General features: G+C 37.6%; 1 protein-coding gene across 1 annotated transcript in view; it reads left to right on the plus strand.

Moving 5' to 3' along the window:
- USH2A (usherin) overlaps nucleotides 1-22,943 on the plus strand; it is a 944,914-nt gene that overhangs the window by 106,725 nt on the left and 815,246 nt on the right. Inside the window, exons 9-10 of the mRNA XM_027871555.1 lie at nucleotides 14,414-14,609; nucleotides 16,727-16,857. Coding sequence (XP_027727356.1) covers nucleotides 14,414-14,609; nucleotides 16,727-16,857 — 327 coding nt within the window. The remainder of the gene's footprint in view (nucleotides 1-14,413; nucleotides 14,610-16,726; nucleotides 16,858-22,943) is intronic.

The raw sequence follows: 22,943 nt of genomic DNA on the forward strand, positions 1-22,943 counted from the left end.
AAGTGAGGAAGAACAAGTTGGCCTGTATGGCTGGACTATAGAATATATGGAGGAGAGTAATATGTGAGAAGATTAGAAGTATAGGAAGAAGCCAGGTTTGAAGATATTTTGAATGGTAAATAGAGCATGTCAGGTGGGAATAACCCTCACTGGGGGATCTTTCTGTTACAATATTCCAGTTGCTATTCTCTTTTGCTTTCCTCCTTTTGGCTGGACCTCTTCACCCCACCCAACCCCCCATCACCATCTCTTTAGGAAGGCGCTACTAGGTACTAACACTAGGTACTAGTACTCTACTAGGTACTAGGCAAGACCTACCCTCTGCTTCCCAATGGGGGTGAGCTAGTCCTTCTAGGCTTTATTTCTCTCTCCCCTTCCCCTCCCCAATTCCAACAGCACATGTGGATACTTACAATTCTTGGATGAGTTAACTATCATACTGTTAGAAGACCATCAGGCCTTACCATCTGCCTTGCTGCTGCATCTTAAGATCCTTTGGGCCTTGACATTTGCCCTGTTTCTCCAAGATCCCTGTCGCTGCCATCTGACCTATTGATGCACTTAAAGAATCCCTGTCAGGTAGAATTTATTAAGTACCTACTATGTACCAGGTTCTGTGCGAAGTGGATACAAAGAAAGGCAAAAAAAGTCCCTGTTCTCAATGAGCTCATGGTCTAATGGGGAGAAAACAACTATGTACAAATAAGCTATATACAAGGATAAGAGGAGAGGTAATTCCAGAGGGAAGAAACTAATATTAAAGAAGACTGGAAAAGGCTTCTTGAAAAAGATGGGACTTTAGCTGAGACTTAGAAGTCAGAGAAGCCAAAAGGGAGAAAAAAGTGCTCCAGTCATGGAGGACAGACTATAAAAAAGCTCATTTGGCAGGTAGAATATCCTGAAAAGCAAGGGGCCTCAGTGTCACCAGATTGCTAGTGGGGAGGAGCAAGGTATAAGAAGCCTGGAAAGGTAAGGGTGGGGCCAAGTTATGAAGGGCTTTGAAAGTCAATCAAAGGATTTTATATTTTATCATGAAGGTGATAGCAAGTCACAAGGTTGATTGCATAGAGAGGGATATGATCAGAACTGCATTTTAGGAAAATCAATTTGATAGTCAATTGGAGGGTGGATTCGAGTGGAGAGAGATTTCAGGCAGGGAGAGCAACCAGCAGGCCATAGCAATTGTCTGAGAATGAAGTGAGGAGGATCTGCCCCAGAGTTAGGGGCTGTATCAGAGGATTCAAGGAGTCTACAAGAGATATTAGAAAGTGGACACAGCCAAACTTGACCACTGAGGGTGGGGGATGAGAAAGAATGAAGAATTGAGAATACCTAGGGTCACTGAGAGAAGGGTGGCCTTTGCTATCTGATGCACTGCTGACCTCTTAGGATGTCTGGGTCTTTCCTTTTGTAGCTGAACCTTCTATCATGGATCATCTACCCTGACTGCATAAAATACGAACTTCTTGAGAGTCAGGGACTGTCTTGCTTTTTAATTTTTATCTACAGTGCTTGGTACAGTGTTTGGCACATAAGTGCTTAATAAATGGTTTATCATTCATTTATTCATTCATTGATCCCAGAAGTAGTACCTTTGTCTCCTTGAGGCTAGGGATCTTTAATGAATCTGGGCTCCTTTCGTATGAAGATGACTTCATTATTTAAATTATTGGAGGCTCCTCTGGACCTCCATATTTTATTATGTGAAAACTTGGGGAAAATGTAAAAATTGAGGAATCTATATGTTTTTAGATGGTAATAGAGGCTGTTATGATTTAAGGGAAGTTTACCAAAAACCCTACTAGTATAATAACTGAAAATTTGTAAAATATACCATACTATACAACTACAAGAGCAGGGATGGGGATTACACCCTTGAGGCCACATGTGGCCTTTTAGATCCTTGGATGCTGCCTTTCAACTGAGTCCAAGTTTTACAGAACAAATCCTTTTATTAAGGGGATTTGTTCTGTGAAATTTGGATTCAGTCAAAGGGCCGCACTTGAGGACTCAGAGGGCCACATGTGGCCTCGAAGCTGCAGGTTCCCCATCCTTGTACGAGAGGATACCTGGAAAAACAAGCATGATATTTAGGGATGTGAGTACAAGTAAATTAAATGTATTATGTGTAGTTTAAGATAGGACTATGAGGGAAACACAAAATTGTGTTCCTTCCCCCCAAAATGCTTACAGTTTAGTAAGGAAGATAGCACAATTAGCCACAATATAAATGGGAATATAAATGTATACAAGAAATGCAAATAAAGTGTTATGAGAACCCAGAGGGGATCGTTTTCAATAGATGAAAATCTGGGTTTAAAGAAAAGATAAGGGGCAGCTAGTGGTGCAGTGGATAGAGCACCAGCCCTGAAGTCAGGAAGACCTGAGTTCAAATCTGACCTCAGACACATAACACTCACTAGCTGGGTGACCCTGGGCAAGTCACTTAACCCCATTGCCTAGCCAAAAACAACAACAACAACAAAAAACCCCACAAAAAAAGATAAATTAGAGGATAATAATGTACTTACCAATAGGATTTTTTTAAAGCAAGTAACTTTAGTAAATCTAAAATGCAATTTGATTTGTAAAAATTGAATTCATAAAAGAACTTTTAGGAACATATATTCTTCAAGGCATATTGGCATATATTATGGCTTGAGACAAAATGGTTGAATAACCAAAGCATGGAAGGAGCATTAACAAATACATATATTTTCATAGAATTATGAACGGTGATCATGTCTTAGTTTTGAACATTAAACCAATCTTTACTGAACCCCTACTATGTGCACAGTAACAAGCAGTGAATTCTGGTATGGTTACTTGGAAGTATAGAATGACTCTCATAAGATGCAAATTATTATTCAATGACAAACCCCAGTTATTTTAATGAAAAGTAGAATCTAGTGAAAATAAATGATGCTGGCCAATAGTGGAAGTCTAAAATAGATCCTTAATATTTTGCCAACAAGTCTTCCCTGCTAGGGCATTTTACTCTCCTTACCTTATAGAACCATAATTTGTCATTCTAGCAACTGGACAAGTACCACAGACTACGTAAAGGTTCTCTCAAATCAACTTTTCAAGACAAATTTAGTTGTATTTAGTTTGTTTTTAGTATTTAGTTTGTATAGCACTTTACAAATGTAATCTCATTGACAACCCATGGAGTTATGTGCTACTATTACCACAATTTTACAGATGAGAAAACTGAGGCAGACAGAGGTTAAGTGACTTGCCTAGCTCACACAGTATTTGAGTAAAGATTTGAACTCAGGTCTTCCTGACTCCAATCTGAGTGCTCTATTCACTGAGCCACCTAGTGGGAGAGATCACAGGGCCTAGAGAAACCACTGGCATAGCCATCACCACGGGAGAAAATGGAGAAATTGGAGCTCACTCTTGGAACTTTCTATTTTAGCTAAGTCTTTCTTGCTAACAGGGCTAAGCTGGGTTTTTACCTGTTCAAGGATTGCATGTGCGTGCTCTACATTTTGGTTTCCTGAGATAAAGCCTTGGTCACTCTGCCCTGAAAGGGGCAGTTTGAATCATAATGAAATAAGAGAAATTAAGAACCAGACATTTCAAATGTATCTTTTAGTTTTGTGCTTGTAGTCTTGATGTGCAATGTGTTGGCCTTTAAAAATTAATTTCTCTTTTCCTATCCTAAATAGACTGAATAAACTCCTTGATTGAATACTGAGACTGTTCCTTCCATTTTTGTCTTTGTTTTCCCAAATCAGTGACTTGTACATGGGAGGTACTAAATAGAAACTAGTGAAATGGAGGTAGGAATTCTAAGAAGCAGAGCTGAGGAGAGAGAGAGAGAGGGAGAATTTCAGATATAGGAGATAGTCTAGACTAGAGGCAGTTGGTAGTGCAGTGGATAGAGCACTGGGTCTGAAGTTAGGAAGACTTGAATTCAAATTCGGCATCAGATACTTTTACCCTGGGTAAATCACTTTGCCTTGGTTTCTTCAACTTTAAAATGGAGATAATAATAGGACCCACCTGCCAAGGTTGCTGTGAAGATCAAATGAGGTAACATGTATAAAAGAGCTTTAGCTCTTAACAATGCAGGGCACATAGTAGGTGTTATATAAATGCTTATTCCTTCTGTGCAAAGGCAGGAGAGGGAATGTTGCATGTGTGGGATAGTAAGTCCACTTTGACCAGAATATAGATTATATTTTTTAAATTCTGTCATTTCAGTCATGTTTGATTATTTGCCATTCCTTTTGGGGTTTTCTTGGGAAAGATACTGGAGTGGTTTGCCATTTTCTTCTCCAGCTCATTTTACAGATGAGGAAACTGAGGCAAACAGAGTGAAATGACTTGCCTAGGGCCACACAGTCAGTAAGTGTCTGAGGTCGGATTTGAACTTAGGATGATGAGTTTTCCTAACTCCAGATTTGGCTCTCTATCCACTGTACCGCCTAGATGCCAACACAGTGTATGAGAGGGAAATAATATGATGTTCATTTTAAAAGCCAGATTTGGGCTAGATCATAAAGGGTTTTTAGTGTCAAATGGAATATTTTTGTATTTTATCCTCAGGCTTACAGGGAACCACTGAAACTTTTTGAATGGAGGAATAACATTGCCAGACTTTTGCTTTAGGAATATCATTCTGGCAGCTGTGCGGAGAATGGATTGAAGAGAGGATAGGGTGGATACAGTGAGACCAAGTAGGAGGCTATTGCAGTAGTCTAGATGAGAGGTGATTAGAGCCTTCATGAGGGTGGCTATGTGAGTGGTGAATGTGTATTTTGGAAATGTCATGGTCCCCACACAGGGTCAACTGTAGGTCAAATGCTGCCATAGTTGATATCTTCATTTCTTTTATCTCTGCATTTCCTGGGCACTTTCCTCCTTTACTTCCAATTCATGGTGCCCAGTTTTCATTGGCCTTTAGTTTATGTCCTAACACTTGGAGTTGCTATCTCTAAGTAAGAGAGAAATGAGCCACTAGGTGAATGATCATGTTTCTTTACTAAAGCAGCTGATGTGATGGATTGGAGGTTCAATGTTCAGCTATTCTGGAAACAAAACTTTTGGCCCACATTTCGGGGTTTGCTTCATTCCTGATTCCCACATTCCCCCAGCTTTAGATTTGTTGAGTACCAAATATACTCTGTGCCTGCTGGCATTGCCTTTTTACCTGGTTGGAGAACAACCAGCCCGGGTTTCTTCTTGCCTCAGAGGAAACCCAAGCATAGAGTGGCAGTTGGTCAGCTGTAGGCATACCATAAGGTTAGACTAAGTACAGCCCTATGTGGAACAATTAGATGGATCCTACTTAGTCTCAGATGAGAAAACCAGTAATAATTGGTTTTGATGTAAAGAAGATTTGATTTTGTTGTAAGGAAAAATATCGCAACAACTGAAATCATCCAAGACTTGAATGACCTTGTTGTGGAGATATTTTCTGTTACTTGCTACCTGGGTGGCCTTTGGCAAGTAAGCCACTTTAGGCCTCATTAGCCTTATCTATAAAATGAAGAGGTTGGGTGAGATGACCTTCTTGGTCCCTTCTAGCTCTAAATCCTACAATACTATGTTGTAGAGGAAATTTCCACATTGCCTGAGAGGTTGGATGACATGATCTTTAAGCTTCCCTCCATTTCTAATAACCTACAGTTCTTTTAGAATCATCCTCCAATCATAGTCCAAATGCTGCTGATGCTGGGGAGATTTCTATCTTTCCCCTACCCCATGACTTTTTTGTCTTGTTATATGTTGAGAGCAAGTCTCTTTTCAAGTCACGATCAATAAGTGGAAAATTGATATTAAATTTTTGCCCACTGATAGGTATACACCTACACCCCCTAACTTCCTGGGAAGTAACCTTTAGTAGATGTTATTGACTGACATGTTGACAGTTTGTAGTGGATAACATTAATGGTGGCTCTGATGGCATGTGAAGACTTGAAACAATTTATTGAAATAATTTAGGCAAAACTCTCTTATTATTGACAAGATGGTTCATTGTTTTTCCACTCGTCAGAAATACTGAGTTTAAGGAACGATTACCTTGTTCTCCATTTCACTTTGCCAAGAGAAACATGGCCTTGGTTTTTGAGAACCTGAACTAGGCCGAGAGCAGTAGTCATACATTAAAAACTGATGTGTCAGGGAAGCTGGGCCTGCTCAGTGTGGAGAATCATCATAATGCCACTGCTTCTGATTTGCCAAAGAGTATTAGAAACAATTCAAGCCAGGCTTTAAATTTCAGCACACAAATAGCATGCAACTACACTCAATCTGTGGACTTTTTAATTACATGAGAATTACCAACTAGTGGAAGGATAATTACTGAGTAAGGAGTATGTCATTGAAGGATAAATACATGATTATTTCTGTCTTCTGAATGGCAATGCATGGTAATTGCTTTTGGATCTGCTAATTGTAATTACATAGTAATCCATAGGTGCAAATGGTCCTGCATTTACCATTAAACCTTTGATGTTACTATTCAATTAAATACTAGTTACATTAAGGTGGAACCCTGTAACTTGTCATAGGCTAAAAAAGTGTATTGGGCATTGAGTTCAGTCTCTTTGTGTAGAGGGGACTTTTTTTTTAATCTACACTTCCCTTTCAAGCTTTTAAATTCATTGATCATTGATTATCACTAGCTAGAGTTTCATCAGTATTTTCTTTGTGACTGGAGGAATGATTGGGGTGGGTTCACTTGGACGAGGTTTGACTGGATCAAAAGATATATGAATACTCAGAAGTTTTATCTTTATTAAGATGATTGCCATAGCCAGACAAAAGAAATTAAACTGGAACTGAGTCACTTGAATTACAATTGAGTTGCTAGGTACAAAGGTAAAAAGAAGCTGTGAATAGAGCATGAGAACAAATTATTGTTATTAAAGAGATTTAGGCTCTAAAAATTTCTAACATAGTAGGCCTGATCGGACTGATGAGAAGGGAGCAATTTGCAGACTTTAGGAGGTTCTCTAATTCTATTAGGCCATTTGAGTACAGCCTAATAAATTACCTCTTTCAATTCAGTAAGTGGTGCCCTACTGACCTCCAAAAACTGAGCAGTTTATTTCCTTCTCGCTTAGGCTGATTCTCTTCCTTCTTGGAACAAAGGAGGGGAAGGAGCTGTTTGCTTGGTCCCGGCCTTTTTATTTAGCATGGGGTTTGCATGGGGAGGAGTGTCAATTTCCCCCTCTCCATGCACCCTCTTTTCACATAGCTATGGCCTTCTTCTATCGTTAGAGCTGTTTAGCCTGGTTTGCAACTCTGCTAGAGAAAAGTAAGAAAAGCTATGTAGTGTTCTGGTAATTCTGAGAACCTACTCCTCCACTCAAAGTCCTTTTCATTATGTGTGCCTGAAAACCCCTGTGTACACTTGCTAGTGGGTAGGGACAGACCATCTCCAGTGACCATTGGGCTAGGAGAATCCTGGAGTCCAGGATAAGGGTTATCTCTGTAGCTCGTACCCTCCAGATAGAAGAGCATTGGCTTCATCATCTGGACTTAGCAGTGGATATGGGCTCAGTTTAAAATTAATGTCAACATAAATGTTTGTCTTCTATTAAGAAAACTTTACAAATAAGTGAATGGCATAACAGAGGGCTGGCCTTGAAGCTAGGGAGCACTGGATTCAGGCTCTCTATCACATACTTGCTCTGTGGCTGGGGACAATTCATTCAACCTCTCAGTGTCCACAGGAAACTCTAGGACTCTATTATAGATGGGTTGGGGTTGTTTACCTGTATTACTGGAGAGGGAATTTCTAGGATCTTGATAAGATCATAGGTACAGACAAGATAAAATAAATTGTCCCCTGAATTTATGGGGATTCCGAAAATATAGTCTGACCAACCCTTTTGACCAACTCTCTCTCCCTCCCCCTGCCCTAAATATAGCAACATCAGACTGGTTGGAGACTGAACTGTTATCTACGAGCAGACTTTCAAGATAACTGAACCATACTCTTTTAGGGTAAAAATTTTAAAACATTTTAATTGTTTTCGATAGTTTTTTTTGATAGATTGCCTATGACAATAATAAAAACATTATTACTTACTTCCCTGCCTTCTTAAAGAGATTATATCGAACATAATTTTGCCTTTTCTTGAAGATGTGGGGTCACTGTACGTATCATCTTTTGTACTGTGCTACAGTGTAGGGATGCTCAGAGTTGAGTTGGATAGGACTGTACTCAATAGCTCCAGGCTAATATGCTTTTTTGAGTCACAGTGTCTGCTTTCTGTAGTTTTTTCTGTCTTCTTGCTGTCAAGTTATCACTTCTTCCTGCTGTCAGTGTGCTTAGCTCTAGCAGCACTTTCCCCCCACCTTCTATTTTGCTGATTTCATTCTATGGTGGGTTGGAAAACTAGAGATTGTGAGGAGGAAAGCCTGGGGGCTTACCTGTAAGTAAAATGCATGAGCTTTAGTGACTTTGTGACTTATGTTTGGGCTGCTCAGAGGCCCATTTTGCTTCCTTCTGTGTTCTCCTTTGCCTTTTAGAGAGTTTAAGCTCCTGAATGGTAGCCTTAGATAAATGGAATGTTACTATAGTTATGTGATGCATACTTTTTTTTCCTTCCATATGATTTTTCCTACTTTTCCTGTGATCTATTTGTATATAAACAAACAAAAATCGACTGGATAGGGGCAGTACTGATAATTTTTTTTTCTTTGCTCTGGTAGTTTAACTTTGAAGATCCTTGCACGCCTAACAGTGACAAAAGGGATGTACTCTAGCTTAATGATCTGGAAGACTGAAGTGCCATTGTGTATTATTAGAGGATAATGTAATAAAATCAGTTTCATCAGTGTCCCCAAGATTCAGTGATTATTCAATGATTTTCCTACCTGAGCATGTCAAAGTATTTGACTGAAACTCTTGGTGAAGTTGATTAGTCATCTTTGAGAAGCCATCAAGTTGATAGAAGTTAAATGAATCAATGATAAAGGTCTTCAACCTTGATATCATAGCCATTGCGGAGTCTTGTAATTTGAACATCCAGGGACATATCAGCGGGAATCCAGTTGTTACAGAAGAAACTAAAGCATAATTGAAACTGACAAATGATCAACTGGAGATTGTGGAAAACATTATGTAGAAAGCCATCTGGTTCAGGGCCTGCATAAAGTATAAGATTTTAAATAAATTTAAAGTCAGTAGAAAAGATGTATATATTTAGACATCTGGCCTCAGAAAATTGAGAAAAGTTGTGGTAGGAATTTTGCAGTGTTTCTCACCCATAGTTCTTGTATTTCAGCTTCTTACTGTAATTGATTAAGTGACCAACAACTTGACTTAAAAGTCATTTTGCAAATCAAAGGGCAGATCTGTATGTGGTAATGGTATAGAAAAGACTGATGGTCTCCCCTTAGTTTGCACTGTGGATAGAACATTGGGCTTGAAGTCAAGAAGAAATGAGTTCAGATCTTGTCTTAGATACTTACTGGCTGCATGATCCTTGGCAAACCTAACTTTTCTCATCTGTAAGGTGAGGATACTAGCACCTACCTCATAAAGTAGTGAGAATTAAATGAGATATAATATGTAAAGTGATTTGAAAAATTTAAAGCCCTTACAAATTCTAGCTATTATTCAGACATAACTACACATAGGTATCATGTACTGATAGCAGGGCTGTCTTTGAAAACAAAGGACAAGGAATATGGTAGTATGGTTATATTATAGCAATTGTTTTTATCCTTTGGAAAAAAAGATTCTTCTGTGTTCACAATTTTCAAAACTTAAGAGATTTAGGGGAAAGTCTCCTTGGCTAGATCCTATAGGAAAGATCTGTGCAAAGGCTTGGATAGAGATGAGGAGGGGTTGGGATCCGTACCAGTGGAGACCACATTAATTAGATAACAGATCTATCAATGAAAAAGTGAGGCACATGTCTAAGTTCACTTTGCAAAAAAAAAACCAAAACACAAAACAACAAAACCCCACCTCCCACCTTTTCATGCATCCTCTGTTGATGAGTTCTTGAATGTGACCAGCTTACATGGCATACTAAAAAAAATATCTTCAGAATTATTTGCATAATATTAAGTGGTCAATAGGGGCAACTAGATGGTGCAGTGAGTGGATAAAGTACCAGATCTAGGGTCAAGAAGATCTGAATTCAAGTCTGACCTCAGATACTTACTAGTTGTGTGACCCTGGGCAAATTACTTAAGGCCTATTTGCCTCAGCTCTTCATTTGTAAAATGGGAACACACTGGACAAGGAAATGGCAAACCACTCCATTATCTTTGCCAAGAAAACCCTATGGCAGACTATGTCTGTGGGGTCATGTAGAGTCAGACATGACTGAATGACTGAACAAGTGACTAAATGAGTTTCTTCTTTGTGGGAAGAAGTTTTTTTTTTCTTTCATTTTTGTATGTATATTCATATTGCCTAGTTCAGTGCTTGACATATGCCCTTAATAAATGCCCAGTGGATTAAATTGACTTTGAATCCAGATCAATTGTTACCATTTAGCATCCATTTGATGTAGATCCAGAAATGATGGGATTCTATTAGCTCTCTTAGTGAAAATTCAAATGCAAATAAAGCATCTCTTTGAGTCATTTCCTTGTGTCTGCTTTAGCTAATGGTATTTCACCGTCATTTCTCTCTAGAAAGGATATGAGAAAGAATTAGTGTTTCTATTATGATTGCTAAAAAAAACATCCTGGTGTTTTTGGATAAAAGTAAGTTATTTGTACCTAGAACCATTGCTCTTCTTTAGTGGCAAAATGTTCTTTAATTATAGGTTTTTAGACAACAAGGACTTCATCTTGGTAGTGTTGGCTATAGTGCATTGCCAACATCATATACTTATTAAGTGGAGATGATGATGGACATGCTGGACCTAGGCAGGTCTATTTTCATTTTGCCAATTCAGATTTTTTTTTTATTTTTTGAGTCAAGACTCAGACTCTTTTGAGAAAGAAAAAAAAAGTGTCTGCAATAGACACTATTTAATTCAAAAGATTTTTCAACCACGTGATTTACCCCATCAGCTTCTATAGTGAAAGCCAAAAATTCAACAACAGTGAGAGGTTCCGCAAGCACTGTGTGTAGTTGCTCTCCAGAAGACAAACTACGTATGTAATCACTCTGACAGGGCCCATAGGTTTCACATCCATCACCTACATCATCTTCTATTCAAAAAAACAACACTCAAAGAATAAAAGTAATGTTGTCAAGGGAGTAATGTCTTCAATTATAAAGAATAATTATGAAGGAAATGGAAAAGACTTGAGGCGTTTTCTCCTAGTCACATTCCTCCCCTGGCCAAGGCTTGACAATGGGATTGGGGCAACAGAAATGAATGAATTGAAGAGTTAGTTATGTTTCTTTCTATGTTCTTCGAGTCTCCACGAAAGCTAATGTCTCAGTTTAGCTTTGTCTTGGACACCAATGTGGGAGTCAGTTATTTTATCATTATATTTGGCTTCATCACGGAGAATGCTTGCAGTGGATCATAACCCTTTGTGAAGACCAGCAGGGCTCCACAGTGGATCTGCCCCCCTAGGGCCACCAATGAGATTGCTTTGCATTCTGAGTCAGTGACTGAAACCCATGACCCTGGGGCACAACTAATACAGTGGTTAGGGAAATGATAGTGGGTTAGTCTGCTTCAGACATAATTGCTACAACACAACTCTGTCTAGTCTCAGTTTTCCTATTCAGGAAGTAACAATGAATAGGGTAGTCAGAAATGTAGAGATAATATGCAGTATGGGAGAATTTTAGCACACTCTTAGGGTGCCTGCTCAGAATTACTTCCTCTTTATTTCTTTGTAGGAAATAATTATCAGTAATATAGCCAACCATATTGAAAAAAAAGGGAAGGCTCTTTTTCTTGTAACTGAGTAGGAAGGAAGAAAGGAAACATACATTTATTACTATTCTTTATTACTTAGGTGCCAGGCACTAGTCTAAGTGCTTTACAAATACTATCTTATTTGATGCTTATAATAACCTTGGGATTAGATGCTGTTATTATCCTCATTTTACAGTTGAGGAAAATGAGGCACATAGAGAGACAAATTGACCAGTATTATACAGCTAGTAAATGTCTGAGGCTGAATTTCTTTTTTTTTTTTCCTTTTTTTTTGGGGGGGAGAGGGGTCTAGGCAATGGGGTTAAGTGACTTGCCTAGGGTCACACAGCTGTCTGAGGCCGTATCTGAACTCAGGTCCTCCTGAATCCAGGGATGGTGCTCTATCCACTGCACCACCCAGCTGCACCCGAGGCTGAATTTCAACTCCGAATTTCCTGACTCCTGGTCTCGCCACTCGACCACTTATAGATAAATTTAACTTAAAAAAATTAATACTTTAAAAATGAATAGTTAATTCTTTCATTTTAACTTTTTTTCCCTTTTAAATTATTCAGATTTTTTTTTCCACAGGAAAAACAATGAAGAGGCAATGCATTGTGGAAAGAATGCTAGACCTGAAGTAATGAGACCTTAGATCAAATCCTCATTCTACTGTTCTGAGACTTTGAGCAAATCACTTAACTTGTCTGATCTTTACTTTGCTAATCTATAACATGGAGCTATGATACTTTTAGAAGAGGGTAATTGTGAAGCTCATCAGGGATGATGTGTATGTAAGGTGCTATGCCTCAACTCTTCATTCTCTCTTGCGCCCCAATCCAATCTGTCTCCAATACCTGTTGATTTTACCTTCTTAACATCTCAGGAATAACCTTTTCTCTCCTACGACATTGGTACTGTCTTTATAGGCCATCGTCATCTCATCCTTGAACCACTGCAATAGCTTGCTGACTGGTCTATTTGCCACAAATCTCTCTCTTCTCCAATCCATCCAAGCGATTAAATCCTCTGTTTGGGGTTAACTATCCCTCATCATCTGATCCCTTCATACCTTTTCAGTCCTCTTATACCTTATGACTCCCCATATATACTGCAATTCAGTGACAATGGGTTACTCTTCCTTGTACAAAAACTCCATTTCTCAACTCTCCATGTTTTGACCAGCTGTTCCCCATGCCAGAAATTATCTCCTTTATCTCTGCCTCCTAGTTCCTTCAAATTCCATCTAAAATCTCACTTTCTACAGGGAGCCTTTCCCAAACTTCTCTCTGTTGATTATCTCCAATTTATGCTGTCTATAACTTATTTGTATGTAGTTGTGTGCATGTTGTCTTCCTCATTAGATTGTAAACTCCTTGAGAATAGGGACTGTCTTGTGCTTTTCTTCATGCCTCCAGTGTTTAGCTTGGTGCCTTGCACTAGTAGATACACAATAAATGTTTATTGACTGACTGACTACCTTGCATATGAAAAGTGCAATATGTTACTATTATGAAACATGCTGGGCAAAATCCTCCTTAAAATGTCAAAATAATGATTTTGTTCATTGTTACTTTTTTGTAGAAGCTCGGACAAAAAATTGTTATCAATTGCTCCAAACCATAAAACACCACCTACAGAAAAATAGCTTATTATGGGAAAATACTTTTATTCTAACTTCAAGTTTGACTTCCATTAAATAAGTTTAATACAGATCTCCTCTCATCCTATTAGTAAAGGGCTCCTATCATGGAGGGATAGGAAGCTGATACCCTTTCAGACTTTATTCCAACCTTTGCATTTCTTGCATTTGATTTCCAATTCTGTGGGTATACAATTTGTTTTTTAGGAGTAGTATGGACATTTTGGGAAGTTATAACAATGCTTTCATACCTAGAATGGTGTAAATGATGATTGAACTTAAGTAGTTCTTTTAGTCTTTGTCTGAATTAGACATTGCGTATCAAAGAACCTTAGTCAAATTATGTCGATTTTGATGTCTAGATAAAACTTTAAGTTTTTAGATGATTCAACTTTTAAACCAACCAGCCCATTAAATTTGGGAATATATGTAGATACATACTGCATTGCTGTTACAAAAAGCCAACCATCATATAGAATTGCTACATTTTTCTAAAACATTGTACTTGGGAAGTAGAGATTTTCATTTAGTCTCTACCATTATTATGTATGCTTTTTGAGGTCAAGACTATTAATTTTTGTTTTTATATCCTCACAACCTAACATAATGCCTTGTGCAGGGTAGAAGTTATGTGCTTATTGAATGAATGACTGTATTTTAGTTGAAATATACTTATTCTAGCAAATAATATGAATGTTACATGATTTCAATTCAGTTATCTTTATTTCCAACATGATGTTTTCTTATTAATATAACAGAACTTAAAGAATGCTCAATTAAAAACACGGTCCAAAGGAAAATGAATACATTGTCTCCATAGTATAAATTTAAATCTACTCAGTGCTTGGGGTTTGATTTTCTGGTATTATTGTTATTGTGTGAACGATGCTAATGTCTTAAATGGATAATCTCAGAACCTATAAAGTAACAGCAACATTTCCCCCCTCTGTTTTTACTTTAGTGTGATCATTGTTTGCCCCTTTATAATGATAAGCCCTTTCATCAAGGGGATCAAGTTCATGCTTTTAATTGTAAACCTTGTCAATGCAACAACCATTCGAGAAGCTGCCACTACGATGTGACAATGGACCCTTTTCCTGATGAATACGTTCGAGGCGGGGGAGGAGTTTGTGAGAACTGTCAGCATAATACTACAGGTAACTAGCAATTTAGATGTCATCTATGTATTTTTATTAGATTGTAATAATAAGGATCACTTCAAATTACTTTATTGGTATATTTCACATTGAAAAACAATGCCCACATTGTCAGGTTTGAACTATCTCCCCAAAACAGACTGAGCAGATTGCTAAAATACCAAGCTTATTGCTTGGTTCCTTCCATTCACTGGAAAAGTGTGAGAAGATAGATCATCTTACTGGTCCCTAAGTGTATTCACTGTTGTATTCAGTTCTGGATGCTTTCATCCTTAACTATCATGTATAATTGATATTGTACTGCCCTTTGAGGTTTACAAAGTACTTCCCATGTATTATCTCAGTTGATTCACATAACACTGTGATGGAGGGGCTATTATTATCTCCATTTTACAGATAAGGAAACTGAGGATGAGAGGTTAAGTGACTTGCCCAGGTTCATTTAGCTAGTAAGTGGTTGAAACAGGCTGGGCTCCCTTCACTAATTCCTGGCAGCCCATAATCATATAGTTCAATCAGCATATATCACTAAAAATAAGTTTAATTACTTTGTTTTTGCCTGCCATTATATATTCTGTTTCTCATGAGGTTATGTTTAAGCATTTATTAAAAGCTGGATTTTGGCTTACAGAGTGCTAATATGGAAAGTCATGTATTTCAAAACAGTTAATTTAATGCAAAAGTTAAATGAAGATTTTACACAGCCTAAAACTTCGGTTTTGGTCATTGAGAACTTATTTCAAATGTCAACAGTTCTTGAAGAACAGAAATAGTTGGGTATCTCAAATAGTTTGGTAGAACTCAACAATTAAATGTAAGTATACATCATGTCTGTTCAAGCAACTATTCCAGGTGATAGGGGTATATGAAAAACAATGGCCACTTTTACTGAGAAATTGGCAAGGAAGCCCCTCTCTGGTTCATGAAATCAGAAAATAGCAGACCTCTCTTAATGGAATTGTTGCCTAGTAACAACCTAGTAATCATAATTTTTTTTTTGTTCCGGGAATAAGGTATGTGGATAACAAGATGTTTCAATCCTCCTTAAATAGCCTTCAAAGAAACTTAAGAGATAATGTAAGTGTCTGCAAATACATTTTCACTGGCCTCCAAAGGACAAATAGATAACATCCTACAAATATCTTAAATATGTCTTAGTTTAAAAATTATTGACTGTGAAGATAGTGGTTCTTTCGAGGAAGCTTGTTATTTTAAGTCTTTTCCCAAATGATAGGTTTTCTTTCAAGTAAGTTTGCTCACTTTTTAATGTTGGGTTAATGATGGCAACATGTCTGGGGAGTTAGGGGAAATGCCATACTTTAGGCTTCACTGCAAGTAATGTTAGTGACTTGATTGACCTTTCATAAGTCTTTGAAACTTCCATTTTTTTTTTTTTTTTGGTTTTCATTTTGTAAAATGGTGACAGTCTCCTACAGGGAAGTGATGAAGTGATGAGTACTAATTAACAACTTGTAAATCAACAGAATATCCTTGAATACTAAGACAATATGTCAGAGTAGTATAAGAAAATGGTAATATTTTTTGTCTTCACATTGTATTGAAAAACTACAGATTCACCAAATTATTCTTTGCTGATACTGAAAGCAGTGTACACTATCTTTCTACTTACAAAATAATATCTTGTGTTAATATCAGTCTTCTTTTCACAAAGTGATCCATTTCTGGGGAAAAAAATTACTTTTAGATGTAAGACTTAAGCCTATACTTCATGTTAAGGCCCAGAACTTCATATGCCAAAAACTTAGAAAATTTTCATATTTCATCTTGATTATATGACTGGCACTGAAAATCAAGAAAAGTTTTAGGTTCAAAGCTAACTCTTTCAAAATGTATAGACATTCACAAAGCAGAGCTTTTATAGAAGTGTGGTATTATATAACAGATGGAAGTTTAATGAAGTAAAACACAGTTTGTAACAGGTTCATTGTTTCATATGCTCTGGATCACTAAATTGGCAGGTAGAGATGAAAGGTGCATTAAAATGGACGTCCTGAAAATTATAGAATTCTCTCAAAGGAATAGAGTCTTTAATTTTGAATTATGCAGCTGATATTAATGAATTAGAAGCCATAATGCATAACCTTTCCTTCATGCAGGAAGAAACTGTGAGCTGTGCAAGGATTACCTTTTCCGACAAGTGGGTGCCAATCCATCAGCCAAAGATATTTGCAAACCCTGTGATTGTAATGAAGTTGGCACAAAAAATGGCAGCCTCCTTTGTGATCAGGTTAGTCTCTCCAGTAATGAGCATAAGACATTACTCCACCAGTCAGAAATAGTTTGGAAGAACTTTGTACCACAGGATAGATACCACATGCATATACTGGGAGAATTTGGCATTTCAAAGTCATAACTGTTTTAGAAAGTCTCCAAAAGCAGCCCTTCAGGTTATGAAACTTAGGGCTAGTTTGTATGTTCTTCATACGTTGGAAATGTGCATTGCGTTTTTGCCAGACTAAAGCGGAGTTTCTTAACCTAGGGTGCACAGTGCTATAAAATGCAAGTCTATCATTGATAGATTTTAGGGGGCCCATGAACTTGGAACTTTTAACATTTTAAGTATACTTTTTAATAATTGATTTCGTTTGTATTCTTTTTTATGCATTTAAAAATTATTTTGAAAAGTCGATCATAGATTTCACCTGACTACCAAAGAGGACCATGGCATGAAAATAGGTCATGAATCCATAGTCTAAGAAATGTTGAGAAAACTTTTCTAAAGTGCACTCAGTCCATGCCATGTGCTCATAGGTGGAATTATATAATTATGATGTCATTCTGGTATATGTGTTGGACATAGTTCAAAATGAATGCATCTTACACTAAATTCCACGCTATGGTAGATATCATAGCTTGAATCCAATGTATTTATTTTCAGAAGTGGTTGCTAAAGAAATTAGAAGTCATCTTAGTATTGCTTTTAAACCTTTTGAGCCCATCTTTTCTTTCTTTAATATCTGCTATATGTGTATTATTTTAACCCAATAAATAGGTGCTAACCCAGAGGTCTAAGCTATGCATTTTAGAATTGCTATATTCTTGAAACATGAGTTCATTCTATGGTGATAATGCTTTGACAGTCCCTCTTAAGGACTGCTTAGTCCATTCTTCAGGTTAAGCAAATCTGATGCAAATTGCTATGTATTTTTCAGGGAAAATCTTGAAAATGGAGGGTCAGGCTACTTTGGTATTTTCTCATAATGGATGTATTTTAATACAAATAAATATAAAATTATAAAAATGATCGTAAACAATCAAATGCAAAAGATTAATTCAATGTCTGGATTGAATCTCCAGTAACAAGATATTTACCTATTAATAATTATGTTCCCTGTGGATGAAAACAATTAACCACATATCAGTTATAGAAAATATGAAGGAAATATTTTAACTCCATTATGAAGACAGCAAACTATTGGCAACAAATTTTGTACTAATACTTCTGATAGTTATTTAGCACTATTTTGTAAAATGTTCCATGCAGATCTGGAGACAATTATAGTGATCATAGACTGTTAATAGCAATGCATCCTATGCAGCCCCCAAAAGGAGAAATTGAGAGAAGTAATTAGCATTATTGACTTACGGTGTTCCTGGATTTAAAAACTGAAGAACGAGCAAGACAGAGTATAGCCTTACATACAATGATAAAACATAACCATATAATGGAAAGAGGGCTAATTGTGGAGTCAACAGACCCTTAAATACCAGCTTTGCCATTTACTGTCTGTGACCCTGGGCAAATTACATTAACCTATTTGGGTCTCAGTTTCCTTTTTTTGTGAAATGAGGTAACTGGACTAAATGATCTCTAGGGTACCTTACAATTTTAAATCTACAATCCCTGAGTTATACCATTAAAACTTGTGAATTTAGGGCAAAATCCAAGAGAGCATTCACAATCAATCCGACTTTAAGACTGATGGTGGAATCTGCCCCCCTTCCTCCCCCAAAAGAGACATTTACTGCCTGTCCACATCAATAAGCTAAACTGCTTTGGATAGGATCATGTCTAACGTGACTAAAATTAGGTATGATGTTTAGTGGCACTGTTGGTTTTGATTTGGGGCACTCCTACCATCAACCTTGAAGCTAGACCTTCCTGTATGCATTGTTTCCCCCTGAAAGCTGTGTTTGTCTTGTCTTTCTGGTTGTGACTCAAGCATTTGGCAGAGTTTTTGACACATAGCACGTAACACATAAAATACTTTTTCATTCATTCATTCATTCATTCATTCATTCATTCATTCATTCAGTCCTTCATAGATAATGACAAAAACTTTGCTCTTAGATGTTGATGAGTCATAGTAACTAATGAGATACAAGAGCAGGTAATCAGAGAATGGTTTGACCCCAACTCATGTTAGGATTTCAGAGCAATAATTTGACCTTAAAGGGCAAATAAATTATACAATTTCAGTATTTCACATTTGGAAGAGACCTCAGTGGCCATACAATTGAATTTATACTTTAAAAAATTCTCTTTATAATATCCCTAACAAATAGTTATCCAGCCTGAGACAGCCCTTTCCACATTTGGATAGCTCAAGTTCGGAAGCTTTTCCTTATATTGAGCTAACATTTGCCTCTTTGTAATTTACATCAATTTCTCTTCTGCTTTTTGGAGCCAAATATTGTTGTTGTTTGATCTTTCAGTGTGTCCAACTCTTTGTGATCCCATGGACTTATCCATGGTGTTTTCTTGGCAAAAATACTGAAGTGGTTTGCCATTTCCCTGTCCAGTATGTCCCCATTTTACAGGTGAGGAACTAAGGCAAATAAGAGTTAAGTGACTTGCCCAGGGTCACACAGCTAGTAAATATTTAAGGTTGGATTTGAATGCAGATCTTCCTGACTCTAGGCCCAATGCTTTATCTACTGCACCATTTAGCTGCCTCCATAGTCCAATTTCTTTTTCTAATTCCTTTTTCATGTGACAGTGAGAATAGCATTTCCTCTGGAGTCAGAGGACTTTTATTCAAATCTTTCCTCTGACACTAACTGCCTGTATGACGTTAGACTTCTCTGGCTCTCGGTTTCTTCATCTGATAAATGAGGAGACTGGACTACACAGCCTCCTAGGTCTTCTGAAGTCCCTTCCTTTTGTGTATCTCTTATTTCTATGATTCTTCAAATTCTTGAAGAGAATTATCATGTCACACATCTCTCCCAAGTCTTTTCTTTTCTAGACTAAGTGTCCCTAGTTCTGTCAACCTATCTTCATTTGGCATGCATTTGAAGCTAATAGTGGATTGCATCATAAGAATGATCTCACAGAGGTTAAGTGACTTGACCAAGGTCATAGGTCAGAAATGATAGGTCCAGGATTTGAACCAAGAGCCTCTGATTCAAGGTTTCAGATTTTTTGCCCTTTACTGAAAAGTGTTCAAGAAGAGTCTGTTTGACCAAGTGTAAAGTATGATGTAGTTAGGATTCTTGTCCTGCATGAGAGGCCTCCTGAGGCCCTTTCTGATCCAGTCTTTGATTCTATTACTTTTATTTTTCTCAATAACCAGGTATAACAAAAACAAGAGGAAAATTTACAGGATTTTTTTGTTATCACTACCATTATTATTATATTATATTATTATTATGTAAGATAATACCTAAATAGATCAGTCATCTAATTAATGTTGGTATTCTTTTCAATGCTAAAGGTTGTAACCCACACAGGCTTTATTGTTCTGAGCTATATCCACCCATAAATCTTCCATCAAGGATCTATTCAATGTCCTGACATGCTTCCTCTTTTAACACTCTGTCTCTGTCTCTTTCTGTCTGTCTGTCTCTCTCTCTGTATACACCAATGTAGCCTTTGGGATGTCTATCAGTTATCCCTTGCTTTCTGAACATGATAATCCTTTTCCAATTTTACGTGTCCAGGATGATAACTTTTATGACATTTTTAGTGGGAGAGTCATTATTAGTAATCTGCTACCTCTCTGTAACTATCTCATAACCAAGATATTTACATCTGAAAATTTGATTTTAAGTATACTATATGGTTATGGTTATTAATTTGTAAACTTCATGCTATTCTGAGCAGTAAGAATTTTTTTTTCACTTAAAAATAACTTTCCTCTTTGAAGATCAAAGACCCAAACACTTTGGTGCATATTGTTTAAATAATCTTAAGAGGAAAAAAACTGTGACATTATTTTTGTTGTTGTTCAGTCATTTTCAGGCATGTCCAAGTCTTATGACTCATTCTGGGGTTTTCTTGGCAAGATACTGGAGTGGTTTGTCTTTTCTTTCTCTAGCTCATTTTACAGGTGGGGAAACTGAGACAGAGTTAAGTGATTGTCCAAGGTCACACAGCTGGTACGAGTTTGAGGCCATATTTGAACTCAGGAATATGAATCAGCCAGCACTCTATCCACTGTGCCACCTAGTTGCTCTGTGAGATTATACCTTTCAGTTTTCAGTGTAGTCTATAAACAGGACCATTTTTACTACACAGTCAAAGAAGTAGGTTATAAATAGCTCACATTTATATAGTGCTCTAAGATTTGCAAAGTGATTTACAAATATTACATTTTATCTTTACAACATTGCTGGGAAGTAGATGCCATTATTATCATCCCCATTTTACAGAGAAGGAACTGAGGCAGACATTGGTTAAGTGAATTGCCCAGGGTCACACAGCAAGGAAGTCTGTAAAGCTGGATTTGAACTCGGGTCTTTCTGAGTCCAGGTCCAGCCTTTTATCCACTGTGCTGCCTATTTGTCTCAAAATACATAAAATCTAGTTTGTTGTGTGTGTGCCCATGCGCATACACATGCATATATACATACACCTATGCATATGCACACGTATACATATATATACACATATGTACATTCATACATACATATCCACACAATATACATGTGCGTACATACACATCCACACACACAAAATCTCCTGAGTTCTAAAGTCACTGGTATGGGACTCTCAGGGTATTCATGGAGATCAACATCTTGCCAGCTGCATGAGGGTCAGTGCAGAACTGGTGAGAAGGGAGAGAAGAGGTTCACTTTCTTTGAGTTCTTGAGTCTCTTCACTCTTTGGTCTCTGCAGTGGCTTTAGGCACTTCTGGCTTCCAGTTTTGGGAGAGAGATATGTAATGTGAACTTCACTTGAAGTTACTGAAGGGAGAAGAAGACTCTGGGAAGCAGCTGACATGAGAGGATCTAGCAGTCCCCATCATGTCCCTATTCTCAGCTTGCTGCACTGGAGACTTGGGGGAATTTCCTCTTTGGGTAAAATCTGGAACTAACTCTCTCACTTGAGCTGTTACCTTGTTCCCAATGGGGGAGCTCCTTCACTCTGTATCGTCTAGTATGTTATTGAGTCATTTCAGTCACGTTCAACTCTCTGTAACCCCATTTTGGGATTTTCTTGGCAAAGATACTTGAGTGGTTTGCCATTTCCTTCTCCAGCTTTCTTTACAGATGAGTAACTAAGGCAAACAGAGTTAAGTGACTTGGCCAGGGTACATAGCTAGTAAGTGTCTCAAGACATCTTCAGACTTATGAAGATGAGTCTTCCTGATTCCAAGCCCAGTGCTCTATCCACTGAGCCACCTAACTGCCCATCATCTAGTATATATTAGCCTTTATGTACTTTGATTTCTGTTTTGCTATTGACTTGGATAAGTAGGTTTCTTTGTTACTTACTATGTATGCTTGTTGTGGAACTGATACTTGGTGGGAAAGAAGTCAAGCCTTGGATGTAAAGCTTGAGGTTTTTCTTTTGCCCTTAATATGATCTGAAATTTAGCTTGGATCTGAAAATTACATCCCCCAGACAAACAATATTTAAGGGAAACAGATTTCAAGCCCAGTATCCAAACTGTCTAAGGGGAGCAGAGTGTCTAAGCTGCTGACCTCAACATCCTGCTTCCTCTCTTTGTAGGAAATACAGTCTCCCTTAGAGAAGGATGGAGGGAGAAGAGGCTAGAGATATTTATTCTTCCTCCCTTCCAGGCACATAATGACATTCCTATGCTATGTGTAAGGGGATGGCCTTGCTTACATATGTATATTGCCATTCAGTCATTTTTCAGTCCTGTCTGACTCTTTGTGACCCCATTTGAGGTTTTCTTGGCAAAGATACCAAAATGGTTTGTCATTTCCTTCTTGAGCTCATTTTACAGATGAGAAAAACTGAGGCAATTAGGGTTGAGTTGATTTGCCTAGGGCCACACAGCTAGTAATTGTCTGTGGTCAGATTCAAAGTTGGGTCTTCCTGACTCTAGGCACTGCATCACCTAGCTGCCTCCTATGTTTGTATATTAACTACTTTATCATCGAAGAGGCAGCTATACTAAA

This window comes from Vombatus ursinus, unplaced genomic scaffold, assembly GCF_900497805.2.
Source record: "Vombatus ursinus unplaced genomic scaffold, bare-nosed wombat genome assembly UNPS02014798.1, whole genome shotgun sequence".
Classification (NCBI taxonomy): domain Eukaryota; kingdom Metazoa; phylum Chordata; class Mammalia; order Diprotodontia; family Vombatidae; genus Vombatus; species Vombatus ursinus.